This window comes from Aaosphaeria arxii (genome assembly GCF_010015735.1).
Source record: "Aaosphaeria arxii CBS 175.79 unplaced genomic scaffold BU24scaffold_6, whole genome shotgun sequence".
NCBI classification, from domain to species: Eukaryota; Fungi; Ascomycota; class Dothideomycetes; order Pleosporales; genus Aaosphaeria; species Aaosphaeria arxii.
The window spans coordinates 1,867,995-1,881,699 of NW_022983479.1; the positions used below are offsets into that span (position 1 = coordinate 1,867,995).

General features: G+C 48.7%; 5 protein-coding genes across 5 annotated transcripts; 3 read left to right on the plus strand and 2 right to left on the minus strand.

Moving 5' to 3' along the window:
• Window positions 1–31: 31 nt before the first annotated feature.
• BU24DRAFT_494157 (uncharacterized protein) lies at window positions 32–2,531 on the plus strand. Its single transcript, XM_033534022.1, has 2 exons — window positions 32–1,834; window positions 1,887–2,531. The coding sequence occupies exons 1-2, from the start codon at window positions 479–481 to the stop codon at window positions 2,217–2,219; spliced, it is 1,689 nt and encodes a 562-aa protein (XP_033382073.1). The 5' UTR covers window positions 32–478; the 3' UTR covers window positions 2,220–2,531.
• Window positions 2,532–3,038: 507 nt separating this feature from the next.
• Window positions 3,039–3,770, minus strand: BU24DRAFT_350151 (DUF1761-domain-containing protein; the record flags this gene model as incomplete). Its single annotated transcript, XM_033523630.1, has 2 exons — window positions 3,039–3,173; window positions 3,234–3,770. 2 exons carry the CDS (start codon window positions 3,768–3,770, stop codon window positions 3,039–3,041), a joined length of 672 nt encoding a protein of 223 aa, XP_033382074.1.
• A 1,145-nt stretch (window positions 3,771–4,915) lies between these two features.
• Window positions 4,916–5,248, plus strand: BU24DRAFT_464488 (uncharacterized protein; the record flags this gene model as incomplete). The annotated part of the gene is made up of 2 exons (XM_033532209.1): window positions 4,916–5,014; window positions 5,090–5,248. 2 exons carry the CDS (start codon window positions 4,916–4,918, stop codon window positions 5,246–5,248), a joined length of 258 nt encoding a protein of 85 aa, XP_033382075.1.
• A 452-nt stretch (window positions 5,249–5,700) lies between these two features.
• Window positions 5,701–6,775, plus strand: BU24DRAFT_464489 (uncharacterized protein; the record flags this gene model as incomplete). Its single annotated transcript, XM_033532210.1, has 2 exons — window positions 5,701–6,234; window positions 6,296–6,775. The coding sequence occupies 2 exons, from the start codon at window positions 5,701–5,703 to the stop codon at window positions 6,773–6,775; spliced, it is 1,014 nt and encodes a 337-aa protein (XP_033382076.1).
• A 1,894-nt stretch (window positions 6,776–8,669) lies between these two features.
• On the minus strand, window positions 8,670–10,480 carry BU24DRAFT_350800 (uncharacterized protein; the record flags this gene model as incomplete). Its single annotated transcript, XM_033523658.1, has 2 exons — window positions 8,670–9,746; window positions 9,797–10,480. The coding sequence occupies 2 exons, from the start codon at window positions 10,478–10,480 to the stop codon at window positions 8,670–8,672; spliced, it is 1,761 nt and encodes a 586-aa protein (XP_033382077.1).
• Window positions 10,481–13,705: the final 3,225 nt, after the last annotated feature.

Here is a 13,705-nt window from a genome sequence, read left to right on the forward strand (position 1 = left end):
CAAGATACTCATTCTATCTCTATCGACGATGAAGAATATTGTGCGGCCGATCTAAGTAGTGTTTGAAAAGGTACACACATATTATCTGATCAACCAGGAACGGCACGCCTGGGCCGCTCGCTCGCAGGGCGGTACATGGTGGGTCATGTCATTCATACTTGGTTATGGGCCGGCTCAATTCTCCATTCGGCAACGTTCACCAATCGTCATCCATCATCCTGCTACAAACCTTAACCTGCTTTTCCAGGACTTCCCAACCCGTTCTTTTCACGATCGACCGGAAGATATCCTTCTTATTGGTTGACGGGCTGTAGTACGGGGCGCCACATAAATCATGCGCCACACACCCCAATATGACATCACTTCAAATCAAATCCTGAGGGTAATGTTGGGGTTCTCTCCTGCAACTCTCGCGAGTTGATCACCGGAATTCTTCGATTTGAAAAACTCCTTAATCACACTTTACATCTATCTGAACATGTCCGAGCCAGTGCGACAAGGGGGAAAACTCGTAAAGAGAAGACCAGTTCAATCGCCCAGTCGTAGTCGACGAGCATCCGAAACCCAGGGCAATGCTCCTGCTGTACCGATAGTGTCCCCGTTGGACACAGACAACGCCAACTCTTCGTACTCGACAATGCCTTCGACCAGCCAACCATCCCCTGGAAAGGACAAGAAGTCGAAATGGCGGCTTTCGAATCCTTTCCACTCGAAGGACAAAGATAAGGAGAAGGAGAAGGAGAAGGATCCCAAAAACGAGGCACAGGAACCACCAGTTGATTCAACCTATGGTAGCAGCGAGCCGAACAATAGCTCGAGATCAGATGTGAACAGCAGTGGCATTCCAAGTTTCTCGAGTACAGAACGGCGTCCTTCGCGAACCCGCCCAGTCAGTGGAGAGTTGCGACCACCACCAACAACTCTGCAAGCCCCTACGACAAATATAACTCCTCCCACTCCACCAGTCCAACAAGCGACTCAGCACAGTCAACAAGCTCACCAAGCTCAACAGAATCAATCAATTCCACAGCCTCAGCCTATAAGCCAACCCTCAAGCCAAGAGAACATCGCAAGAGAGACATATCAGGATACGAAGACTGGAAACATTGTCACTACTACCACAACTACGACTACTACCACAACGACAACGACCGGTCCGGGAGGAAGTACCACTGTACAAGCACCAAATGACAACAGTGGACGGGCATCTCCGCAAGCTAGCATAACAAACACATCTGGACCAAGCCCTCCAGCCCCTGCTCCACCCATTCCACATACAAACCAAACACAGCCAAACCCATCACACTTAGATCCACAACAAACCAGTTCTTCCCCACCGGTTCCAAATAAGAGTAATATCAGGCATCGGGTCGAGCTCGATTCATGTTCACCAGCAATTGAGCACCCAAACCCAATGGCATCGCCGGTCAGCCCCTCGAGTCCCACGCGTGCCAGCAACTTTTCCTATCCCTCACGAACACCACCGCCAGGGGTGCCACGACAGGTGCCTTCGCAGCATTACCAGGTTCCGCGACAAGCCCAACCTCCTCTGCCGACACAATCAAAGGGGCAGCAGATACCAGGGCAGATACCACAGCCAGCACCACAACAGGGGATGCCACAGTCGCTTACCGGACACCAGCAAGCAGATCATCTGAATCAGCACCAAGCACACCATCAAGTTGGCTATGCTGATCCGTCACCATCTGTTTATCCAGCGCCATTACAGCCGGGCGCCCATGCTCAACCACAGCTCCATCAAACGCAGCAGCAGCAACCCGCCCGTAAGCAAGGCACGATTGCCAACCTCAAAACGGCTGCGGCAGGCATTCATGTAAGTTATCAACAAATTACTCCCTCATATGTATATCTCTGACCACACTTAGGGTGCCGGTGAGACACTACGCGGAACTCTAAATTCTTCAGTAGACAAACGTTTTTCCAAACCGGATGCGCAAGTCCACGTTAAGAATCAAGCCGCTATCGACGCGGGTCGCTCCGAGATTGAAACTGGACAATTTTACCACGGCCCTCCGCCAACAATACCTGCAAATGAAACTAATGCTTCCTCGTCGAATGCTCCAACTCCTTTTAATCCAGGGCTGAGTCGACCGGGGGTGTCTGGTTCGCAGATTGAACCAGAAGGACGAAGCAAGAAAGGACTCGGCGGGCTAATGAAAATGATGAAGGAGGGGCCGATGGCGTCGGACCGATCTTAGAATGATCGACTGGGAGTACTTGATGAGTTAAAGTGTACACCTAGGCACAGTTCTCGCTCTAAGATGCTGGAAGGTATCGCATGGCTTCTATGAGCAATAATCTTTGTACAATTGAATAATTGGGATGACTTTATGATGAAAACTTCGTCATTATGTAGGTACTTTTTATTACATGTGAATCGTAATGTCGACGTCTTTGGGAAATTCTGGCAGAGCAAATTATGCCCGGGAGTATTTGTCTCTTACAACATTAGGTTTCTCCTACCAAGTAAAACTCGTCACTATACCTTAGTTTTATTGATCTTTAAAATGAACGGTCACTAGTTCGAGTGATATAATTCATAATCTTCACCATATAACAGAGAAGTTGTTTGTTTAGTAGTTATCACTTTATAACTAGAGTCGTCAGAGATCTACGAAACACCTCGTTCCCACCTGACCTAGAACCCTCTGGTTGGAAAAACGCGTGGGAGTTTACATTGAGCATGGGAGATAAGTGATTAGATTCGTTGTGCACCACTCTGCCCCTTTTGGCACCGGCCAAAGACGGATCCGACACAGGACGATCGAGGTAGTTTGACAAGCATGGTGAGCAAATGCCCCATCAGAGCCGTGTAGACTGCACAGAGCGATTACTTCGCACGGATTGACAAACACATGGTTGAACTTGATTATTGTCATTTCATTGACAGCTATTTATACATATATCATGTTTCGAAAGAAGCCAGCATCATTGGGCTTTTCAAATCTCAACACCTTACGAACCGAACCGATACAATGAAATCATTCCATGCCATCGAGTCTTGCATTACGATTAATTTAGTCAAAAGGGTTGGTGCGAGTTCCCCAGTAAGTAAGGAACAAGCTGAGGCCGACGGTCTCGAGGACACGGGCAACGGCACCGATGGCAATAGTGTCAAGGGGACGCTTCTCGGTGAGGACCTGGGAGACGATCTGGAAGTTGTATAAGCAATTGAATGAGACGAGATAAAAGTGCGGGCATTGGAGACTTACGGAAGGAGCAGCAGAGGCGAAGAAGATCAAAGAACCGAGGTAAGCAGCGCCCTTGTAGGTCAAGGTGCCGGTAGCGTTGATAAGAGCACCAACACCGTAGGACTGGATGGCAGATCCGACGACGGAGCTTCCCCAGGAAGCAGCAGCAGTGGCAGCCTCCTTAGAGTGGAAGTACTCTTCCTTGGTGTTAGCCTGCTGGGCGCGGCGGTAGGCGTCACCGAAGACGGGGCCGAGGACAGCGAGGGAGACAGCGTGGTTGAAAGCCGTTCCAAGGGCGATGGCCGAGGGCTTAACGGGGGGGAGGTCTGTAGGAGGTTGATGTAAGTATTTTGGAATTGCAATTGGGTATAGATGAGGATGTGCGAGTAGATGAAGAGTAGAGTTGATCAGTAGAAAAATTCCTTTCTCTTCCTCTGTGGTGCACCACCTTTTCCTTTCATCGGCTATGCACGGAGAAGGAGCAATTTCACGCGGAGACAAGAGGGGCAACGTGATGTAATGGATGGGCTGGAGAAACGTACAGTGGAGAGTGGCCATTGTGGTGAATGGGAAATTGGTTGTTTTGGTTGTAGATGATGGGAGATGGAGTTAATGAGGAGTTTGTAGTAGTTATGGCAGTCAGTAGCGGAAAGGGACAAAGAGGAATGGGCGAGGCTTTTGTACCTGCGACGTCGTCTCTTCTCCATTAACTCATTAACCCCAAATGTCGTGATGAAGCTTGCAGGTGACCGATCTGTGACGTAATTTGGTGAATGCGCCAAGCTCCAACCAATCACATCGCTTTCACTTCCAAGATCCCATCCAGCCCGCCTGTTCTAATTAACGCCTGAGACGACTTACCTCCACAGTACTCCGTAGTAGTGTTAGCATTACGACTATTACGACTATTACGAACTATTCTTTTGATGGGGATTGAGGTAGACCCGCAATTTCCAAGGCATTTTCCCATCGATCGAATCGAAATCTCAACTTTTTCGCCCATCTTCCCCTTTGCTTTCCGCTTCCAATTGCCCATGTTCGCCGGGGACAAAACGTCATGCCTTTCTCTCGATCCTGCATTCACGGTCCCACCTGATCGCACATCTGCTCCGCAAAAACCGTGAAGGGTTTAGCTCGCACTGTGTCGATCCGGGTTAGCGCAATTGAGCTTAATATCAACACCCTTCAAACACGTAACTGCAACTACCTACCTAGGTACGGAGTATCTATCTACGGAGAACCTCCTCTGGTATTGCTTGCGGTGCCTCAATAACAAAGTCCACCTCGCACATCGCGCTCGTCCCTTCCTCCTTCTCAACAACGCGAAGACATAGTGCAGATATTACCCTGTGCATCCTCCTTGATTGGACACTTAGCTTCGCGTTTGTCTCCCTTGCTGGAGGATACAAGTCCGTGCTCCGACCCTATGATCCTATCAAAGAGAGCACTCGTTGTCGTGCGTGCGTTAGTTGTCGTCGCGATCGTTCTCGCAATATCATATTCACCATTGAACCCTTGGAACCTCATCTTGAGAGTATTCAATGACAATGAGCAAGATACGGCGTCCCTAACTACCCACCTGGTGCTGTTCCAGTTTAAGGACTCAACAAGCCATACATCCATTAAGGAGGTTGGTGATCATCCAAATCTAAGTAAACAAGATTGGGAACTTGACTTACCTACCTACTTAGGCAACTTCAAGGATGCTTGCATTGAAGAACAACTGCAAGCATCCAAGTACTGGAAGACCATACATCCAGTCCATCGCCGGCGGAAAAGACATCTCAATCGAGAACCTACAGGTGCGACATACCTTCAAAGTTTATAGTTCTATGAGGCTGCATTCGCATCTCTATTCTGACTTGATAATGCACTAGAATGGCATAAGCCATGCCTTCATTGTTCAGTTCTACTCCAATGAGGACAGAAATTATTATGTGGACCACGATCCCGAGCATCAAAAGTTCAAAGATTCGGTCAAGGAGATTGTAGAGAAAGCTCAGGTCATAGATTTCCAGGATGGTGTTTTCACATGACAGGTTTTGCTGTGAGCGACCTTAGATACTGAAGGAACAAGATGAATTATATGACCTGCGTGCTTGCCCGTCTTTATCTAGTTGATGGGGTCATGGATCTTGCGCTAGTAAATCAAGACCCTTGGTTCGTTCTTCCAGTGAATAGCTTGTTCTCAACGTCTGCTCCATAAGCCAGTCGTCGACTCGTTGGCCGAGCCATGTAGCCACAAGCTGATTAAACCCGTGAAATCTCACACAGTCTGTCTTTCCTCTAAGATACTCGTGATATATGACCCTTGAACACTGTACGTCTAATTGTCTCGACTCACTCTCGGGTGAGCGAATTCATCACGTGCTTTCGCAGCTCATTCGCGAATGCCAAGAAAATTGCCACTTCACCTTCCCTTACGACCACCTCTCCGTAACCTACTCAGCACCCAATCCTCACCGTTCACAATCTACTATACATAGTAATGGCTCGTCAAGGTGAAGCTCAATCCTCAATTGTGGTCAATCAGGATGTCAGCTCTTCAGCCTATTCGCGTCCAACACGCAAGCGCAAGCAGCTCGACAACAACGACGACCAGGACGAAGATCATGACTATCCAGTGGATACTCTAGCAACCTCAATTAAGAAACAGAAAGCCTCTGAAGTCGAATCTTCAGAGCCAAATGTCCAGGCTCAATCTACAAATACCATAAAATGTTCGCCAAGGAAGGGTGGAAAGAATGTTGGTGCAGTTGGTCTTGAAGTTGCCCAAGAGGAAAAACGATTAAAGCGCTTCCGGCCTACATCCATTCAGAAATATGCAGAAGTTAAACACCGTGCCTTGACCCAGCGACTAACTGTCATGGGCCGTGAGCGCATGGGTACAGAGGAGATTCCAGAGGAGCGAGTCACTATTGCAGGGAGCACGGGGAACCTTTACACTGTGAGCATTGCCCGCATCTTATCATGCGATTGCCCGCATGCTAGTAAGGGTAACCAGTGCAAACACATTATCTATGTAAGTGAAAGAATATACCTTTCTAATAGCCTCCGGTTAGAGTGACTAATCCCCTGGCTAGGTGATGCTCCACATTCTCAAAGCTCCAGAAAACCTCAGCTGGCAAGCCGCATTATTGTCTTCAGAGCTCCGGTCAATTTTTGCAGAGGCTCCTCCCATTCCGACAGCGGATGCGGATGCGGACTCAAGTGATGGGAACAGAAAACCAATTGAGAATGCATGCCCAATCTGCTACTACGATTTTGAACCCAAGAGCGAGGCAATCGTGTATTGCAAGGCAGCCTGTGGCAACAACGTGCACAAAGATTGTATGTCTTCCTGGACAGCTGCTTGCAAGGGCAGACCTACTTGTCCATATTGCCGTGCTGCATGGGCCATGGACGAAGTCGTGGGTGGTGTCAATCTCAAAGACGCCACTATTGGGGAGGACGGGTACGTGAATGTTGCAAGTCGACTTGGATTGTCTGGTGAACGCGATTACTCGACATATCACCAACCCTGGGTGAGGCAGCAGTTTCGGGGACGCCGTAAATACCGATAATTCCGACGGGTTCCTATTGAGAGGAGCATCGATGTCGTGTACACTCATCATCACGGCATTTCCCCTCGCTTTTTTCTTCGTGGCGAGATGATGCATCCAGTACGGGGATAACAGGATTTGTATCCATCTTGGGCTTGGGAACCCACAGCAATTCCGAGAAGATCTTACCAAGGGAAACTATTGCTTGGTCCTCCAGTTCTTGCTCAGCCTCACATTGATCAATAATACCCAAATTCTCACTCTCCACTCTTACTGGCTGGTATTACTCTTCACATTCCACAGATCAACAGACGATCTCGCCACCAGTGCCTTTCTAAAATGATACAACAATATCATTGGCCATTATCAAGTATACAGCTTCACTTCTCTGTGTCACTTTATTAGGATTATACAAGCCTCACTTTTTTAGATGTTTTTCCATGAACTCACCTTTGAGCTCAATCCGTCATACCCGAGACCTCCAATACCTGCATGCACATTAGCTGGCCAATAATGAAGAATGATACCATTTTCATGATCATCTTTTTTCCCACATCTTACTATTTGTCTTTCAGCACTTATTTCGTAAACGCATTTCGCAATCCTCGTTCCACACCCCACAACAATGGGATACCAAATTAGGAAACAGTAGTGATGGTGATGCCCTTATAGAACGCCCCGGAGAATGCCTCCGGCAATGTCCTTCATGTCACAATATGTCATGTTTACTGGTTATTATTATACATCCACCACGACCCGAATATCATTCCGTCTCGTTTCGTCTCACCTCACATCATCTCATACCAATCATAGACCCATACCTTGATATTCAGCCACTTCATCTCCCTACCGTCAGCAGCGATATCAAATAACACGTGCGTCTTATCCCTGCCCGGCTTCGTTTGCCTGGGCTTACATGGTACGGGACATGCGATGCCGTATCCGCGGGCTGGCAATTAGTAAAGCGGACGACTAGATGCCGTGATTTACAATGTGGAGGAGGCTGTCGAAGCCTTGACATCTTGTGACAATTCTTGTCCATACGCTCGGTGAATGCTAATCACACGCTCGATGCTTGTTCAGACGTGAGTATTTCCAAGTCCGTTAAATCCGAGTGGTCGAATGTATGCCTCATCATCTGTGGAAGATATTAGAGAGGGATAGTCTTTTGTGTAGTTAATGGTTTCTTATTCGATTAAAAATCCGTAGATAGAGTTCTTTCTGGTAATAGCTATTCTGCTTTATTTACATTTTGGATCGGTTGACTAAGAATGCCTGCGCATGCAAAAACGACGGGATCGTACATCCTCCTGTTCCGTTTGATTTTCCAAAAAGATGGGAAGAATCGTAGTGCTTTAGGGCTTTGCTTCCGATCAGTGATAGACGTGCGATTCCTAGACCAATTTTTTTCGCCGTGTATCAGCAATTTTTCATGTTGCGTTAGAAAGAGGTCCTGGTACCGTCCAGTCGCGAACCGATTCGAACCAGACCTCTTTTATCCAAAGCGCCCAAGAGAAAAGAAAACCCCTTGCAAATGCAAAACTTGCGACTGTAGAAAAACAGCATTCAAAGACGCCTCGTTCCTCCAAATGTATTACCGAGCGACTCCTTGTCTATGGCGTCCTTGACATCAATCATCTAACGAAGAACATCTAGAACATGATCGTATTGTTGGTTTTCGGTGAGATTTTCCTTTACTTCGGCCTATTCAATATTTCTGGCTTTATTCGGGAAATGCGAAAGGTCGGGGACAATGCTGAGGGTATAATTTGCGAGGTGAATGAAACAGGAGAAGAGAGAACAAGGCAAAAGGCAAACTTACGAGCCAGATTATTGGCTCGTTTGATATAGAACGCCGGTGGGTATGCGAATGCTCCGTGAAATGCAAAAACACCGTTGTACAAATGAGATGTCATCAGGGAAATGGCCGTGCTGGGGATTCTAGCGTTTCGTGCTTGTCGCTGATATTTGGCGGGCCTATGCCTGTTCTATGGTCGGTGCTGTTGACGCTTGCTGTTGAAGCAGTTGGCTTCGTTTGTGCTGTAGCAGTGGTGACTTGCCCCCCTTCTAAATCATCCTGTGGATGTGAAGTGGAATCCCCCGTACAGACATAGGCAATATCTGCCCAAGTGCGCCAGTGCAGGAGGATAACATGCGTTATACGCGCCGATATATCGGTCAGTTGATCTGAAGATGGATCCGAATCGTTCTGCTTGTTGAACAACAGAGGAAGACCAGGAATTGCTGAGCTCGTTGTTGGTGGTGTAGAGTTGGCAACGAGCGCGTTGAACAGATCAAGGGGTGAGGATTGCATGTGACGGGTTGATTCAGACAACACCCTCGTCAGTAGTCTTTCCTCCATCCTCTCAGTCTGCCTACTTGTCCGTTGACGAAAGGAGCACTGTAGATTCTGATCGAGCTTCTGAAGATTATCAAGTGCGATTGCGGGTTCATATCCAATGAATTTAGAGGCTTGACGGAGAAGCTCTACAACAATATGCTCACTGCTATTGAGCCACATATGCAGGGAACCATGGCCTAGCCCTTCACCCAATAGAGCAACTAGGGAGGCTCGCATGTTTTGCTTTGTGCTGGTAGGAACCTCTCCAGTATGGCCGAACCCCTTCAGAATTAATTCAAACCAGTCCATGCATATATCGATACAAATGAGATCGTCTATCTCGTTTCTAAGGACTCGCAGTCGGTCTTGGTCGAGGTAGAAAGTGTCGGGGAATTGCGCACTGCGATTGCGAAGGAGGTTCGAGATGACGGCCCGGACAAATATATCCATGTGAAAACTGTTCTGATCTCTTGATGGTCTACATTGTTTCTCGTAGAGGTTCACAGCTCTGTTGTACCAGTCGCAAGCATCGTCAATATTAATGCGTGCGCGATGGGAAACAATTCTTTCTAGATGGTATTGCTTCTCAAAATGGACCGTCTCTTCGATTAGTAGAGTTTTCAAGCTCCTGATCTGATGATTGGCGACGTCCTTTGATGCATCAGCTGGGCACAAACTGGGGGCTAATTAGGATTACTCACAAGCTTCATGGCTTCCAGGATGCTGAGAAGCTGGCGGAGTCCCTCCACGATCAACCTTGAATTGTTGGTTTGAGCGCCTGAGGCAATTGATTGTACCATCTTGTCGACAGAGATATCCCTCATCGGCGCACAGTGTTCCTTGAGGAGGACAGCCACCCATTCAGCGAGTCGGACTAAATCGCACACACCTCGCTCGATTTCCCGCATCAATTTCGGTACGTCGAGGTGCTCGTTCACTCTTTCGTGGTCTCGTTCTGGTACCAGACCCTTCAAGATATCCTTGATGGTATCAAATATGATCGGTATCCGCCTCTGTGCGGTCTTCATGATACAAATCATATCCGCATCTCGAGAGTTGCAGAACAAGGCGCCATTGACGTGAATCAGTGTATACAGCTCTAATTCAGCCTCAAGAGCACACCAGTATTTCTCTCCTTCTTTTCGCTTCTGTTGCCCTTTAGTTCCATCGGTGTTGGGACGAAAGCTCAAATCACGATCATGGTTGACATCATGACGTAATTTGGGGTTGGTGATGATACTTTCAATATTAAGTTCACACAGGGACTGCTTCGTTATAGGCGGACACTCGGCCGCGTTCTGAAATGCATCTGCTAGGATTTGAGCATCAGATCTCGGTGATGCACGGATAAGGAGCTGTCCAAACTGTCCAACTTCAGGTGGCATGCTTTCGAGTGGGATAGTCGGCGTTCTTGACTCGTCATCTTGGCTGCTGCTGTAGGTTGCAGTCGTTGGCGAGCTTCGTTCTTGACGGGAAGAGTCGTCGACTACCATTGAGGAGTCTGTGGACTCCACATGCTCTGGCCAGGGATTGCCGTCCCCATTGCTCGGGACTTGTGTTAAGGGAGACATGTAGGGTTGATCTGTTGCCCGAACGGGAGCCGCCGCATTAGTACCTGCGGCCGCCGGCGGGTGGTCGGGGATCATCTTGGACTGCCGTCGACGGTTGATGCTACGATGCGAGTGATGTCGAGAGGTCATGGAGAAGAGGCAGGCGCTGGCGATAAGTGATCTCTCAAAAGGGAAGTTACTGAGTCGATATGAGAGAGTGGCGCAATGGCGTTGAAAGTGAGGTTCGGTAGCGAACGCAATTGCTCAAGCGCATATGTTGCTACAAGCATCCACTAGGACAAGTCAGCGAACAAATCATTGCAGAGAAGGTGCAATTTGTGAGGTCACAAGCTCGAGAGACGTGTCTGGTGGCGGTTTGACTGGCGATGGGGAAGTTTGCTATGAACTAGGCAATTCCCCCCAGTATCAGACAAGTATCGGAGCGCAGCGGCAAGCGGACATTACGGATGTGGTTGGCTACCTTTTAGTCATGTGCTGAAGCCAAAGGCATCTCTGTTGTAGAAAGTGTCTTTGGAAGAGGCGCGAATTAGGAGAATGAGCGCGATGACATGGTTGGGGAGCACAGGTTTATCAGAGGAGAATAGAGAGACTTGAAGAAAAGGAGACGTTTTCGGAAAATCGAAAGCAAGAGGCTTTCGGACGAGAATTGGTTGAAAACAGAAAAAGACCAAAGAGGCAAAGCAGAAGAGGACAGAAAATCGAATACTCACGCCTTTACTGTAATATTAATGCAGTAATATGGAGGGCGCAGAGAGGCAAGGTAAGAGAGTGAGACGCGGTCTGCAAGGCGACTGGCGACTGCGTTGGAATCCAAACACGCTGACTGACTCGGGGTCTACTCTTGTTTGACTCTGTGCGAGTGCGATTACGCTGAGTTTGGGTTGCGTGGTATGAAATCAAGAGTACGCAGCAACAACACAAGGGAACGATGGGAGTTCAGAAATATGAACATTAACAACAACCCTTGCATGATGTGTGTCCGAACGCAACAATGAAATAACAGACCGGGCAGGCTTATATCAAAGCAGGGCCCCAGGATCGCCACCGTCCATAGCTCTAGGTGGCTTTTCGTAGCAATTCATGCATGCACGGGGGTTAATGGGTTTTGGACTTGTGAAGCGTCCACCAAGGCCCTCCTGGCCAATGTTGACCGGGACAACGAATACTCCACTGCACTCCACTCCACTCCACTCCACTCAACCACTGCTCGTGAATAGTTACTGTATGGTCGATACTCCGTAGATACTGACAAGTGCTGAAGGATAGAGGGACAAAGAGCTGTGTGTATGTAGCAATAAGAGACCCCCACCCCCACCCCCTCCCCACAATGTCACTGTCAATTTGGGAATGTTTTGAAGGCATATGGGTACTAGGTACTCCGTAGAGTAGGTTAGGGTAGAGGAGTCTGAGATTACTGGCAATAACGACAGATGCCGGTATGGTGTACTCCGTAGTGGGAGAGTCGACTCAGCAGAATATGGAGATGCAGTGGGCAGAATGTGGACATGCATATTGGCCCATGGGTCCAATTCCAGAGCCGGTATCTCGCTCGGAGCGTTACTTGGTGCAACAACGAGTAATACTTTCTCTCCTGGGAAGACGGATGCAAGCGAAATGAGCTAGTAGTAGTCGGCAGCCGCATGCACCTGGAAGTTTGGACTGGGGGCTCGTTTTAGTCGTTTAAACCAGGTTGTGCAACATGACTTTTGTCTTTTAACCTGGCGGTCCTGGCGCCGCAGTTCGTCAAGGGAAGAAAAAGTGAGGCTGCGAAGATACACCCCCATCCCGGAACACCGCACCACACCGCATCGTCAGAGCGAAGAGGGAAAAAGGAAAACCAGGGCGGGCGAAGACCATGACACGGCGCCCTCAATAATGCCATGGATGCACAAAATTCCACACAAAACCTAGGTGGATGATTCAACATTGTAGGCGGCCTGCGTATGTGGGTGTGAATGTGCGAATGTGCGAATGTGCGTATGTGCGTGTGCGTGCGTGCGTGTCTGTCTGTCTGTATCATGTATGCATGTACGAAGTATGTGTGCAGTCACCAGTGTATGTGTATGTGTATGTACGGTGTATGTGAATGTCGTATGGATGTGGATGTGTCGGGTTAGTGTTCTGATCTCTATGTTCAAGCCCGCATCAGACCCGTTCGTAATGGTCCTCCCGCTTCCGGCTCTCAGATTTCCAGTGATTGATTGATTGATTTCCACTTGGAGTTACCGAGTGAATAACTGATGCAAAAAGGAAAGCACACAGCCGCCATCATCGTCTCGCGGGCCTCCTGGGTTGAATGCAGGATATCAGTCTATCTAGGCCGTCGCCGTCGCCGTCGGTGCCGTTATTGAATTGCGAATAGTCATGTACGGAGTACTGTATGTGATTAGAAAGACGGACCGCGTGGGATGCCCGCATGTTGGTGGCGATGGCGGTCTGTCCCTTTGATGATGACAGTATGGGATCCCGTCTGTGCCTTTCCTGTATAGCTAGCTGTTGGTGCTGTTGGGTGGTTTCAAGTGATGATGGTGAATGGATGGATGGGTGGATGCATTTTGCTGAGCCGATTACGGCTGCGCGCTGCGGCTGGAGGTGATCCTATGGAATGCCTACCCTGCTCTCCAGGCTACTCCCGTCCATTCGATAGACAACGGAGTATTAGAATTTAGGTACTCCGTAACATCGGGTCAACTCGCACGATGACAACGACGACTGCACCCAGGGCGGACCGCCCTGTCAGACGGCTGCATTCTTCCATCCACTCTCCGCATGCGCATGGCTGACTTGCAAGATGCGACAAGTTCGGTACGTAGCGTCGGCCAGCAGCCTCACCGTCACAGATCGACGACCGACAGTCTCTCCGCTGTAATACCGAGCGAGGATGATTTGCATCGTGCAACAGTAACGCCAGAATGAGGGATCTCCTTCTCCGTGGATAATGTGTGGATGAGAGATGATCGAAGCTTGCGCGTCAATCTGGATTGGCAAGGCTGCATGGCACATTCATCAAATGAGCAGCGAACGTGTGAGCAACAGGTG

Coding starts and splice junctions, on each gene's coding strand:
- BU24DRAFT_494157 (XM_033534022.1), top strand. CDS start 479: ATGTCCGAGCCAGTGCGACAAGGGGGAAAACTCGTAAAGAGAAGACCA. Junction 1,835..1,886: donor CGGCTGCGGCAGGCATTCAT/GTAAGTTATCAA, acceptor GACCACACTTAG/GGTGCCGGTGAGACACTACG.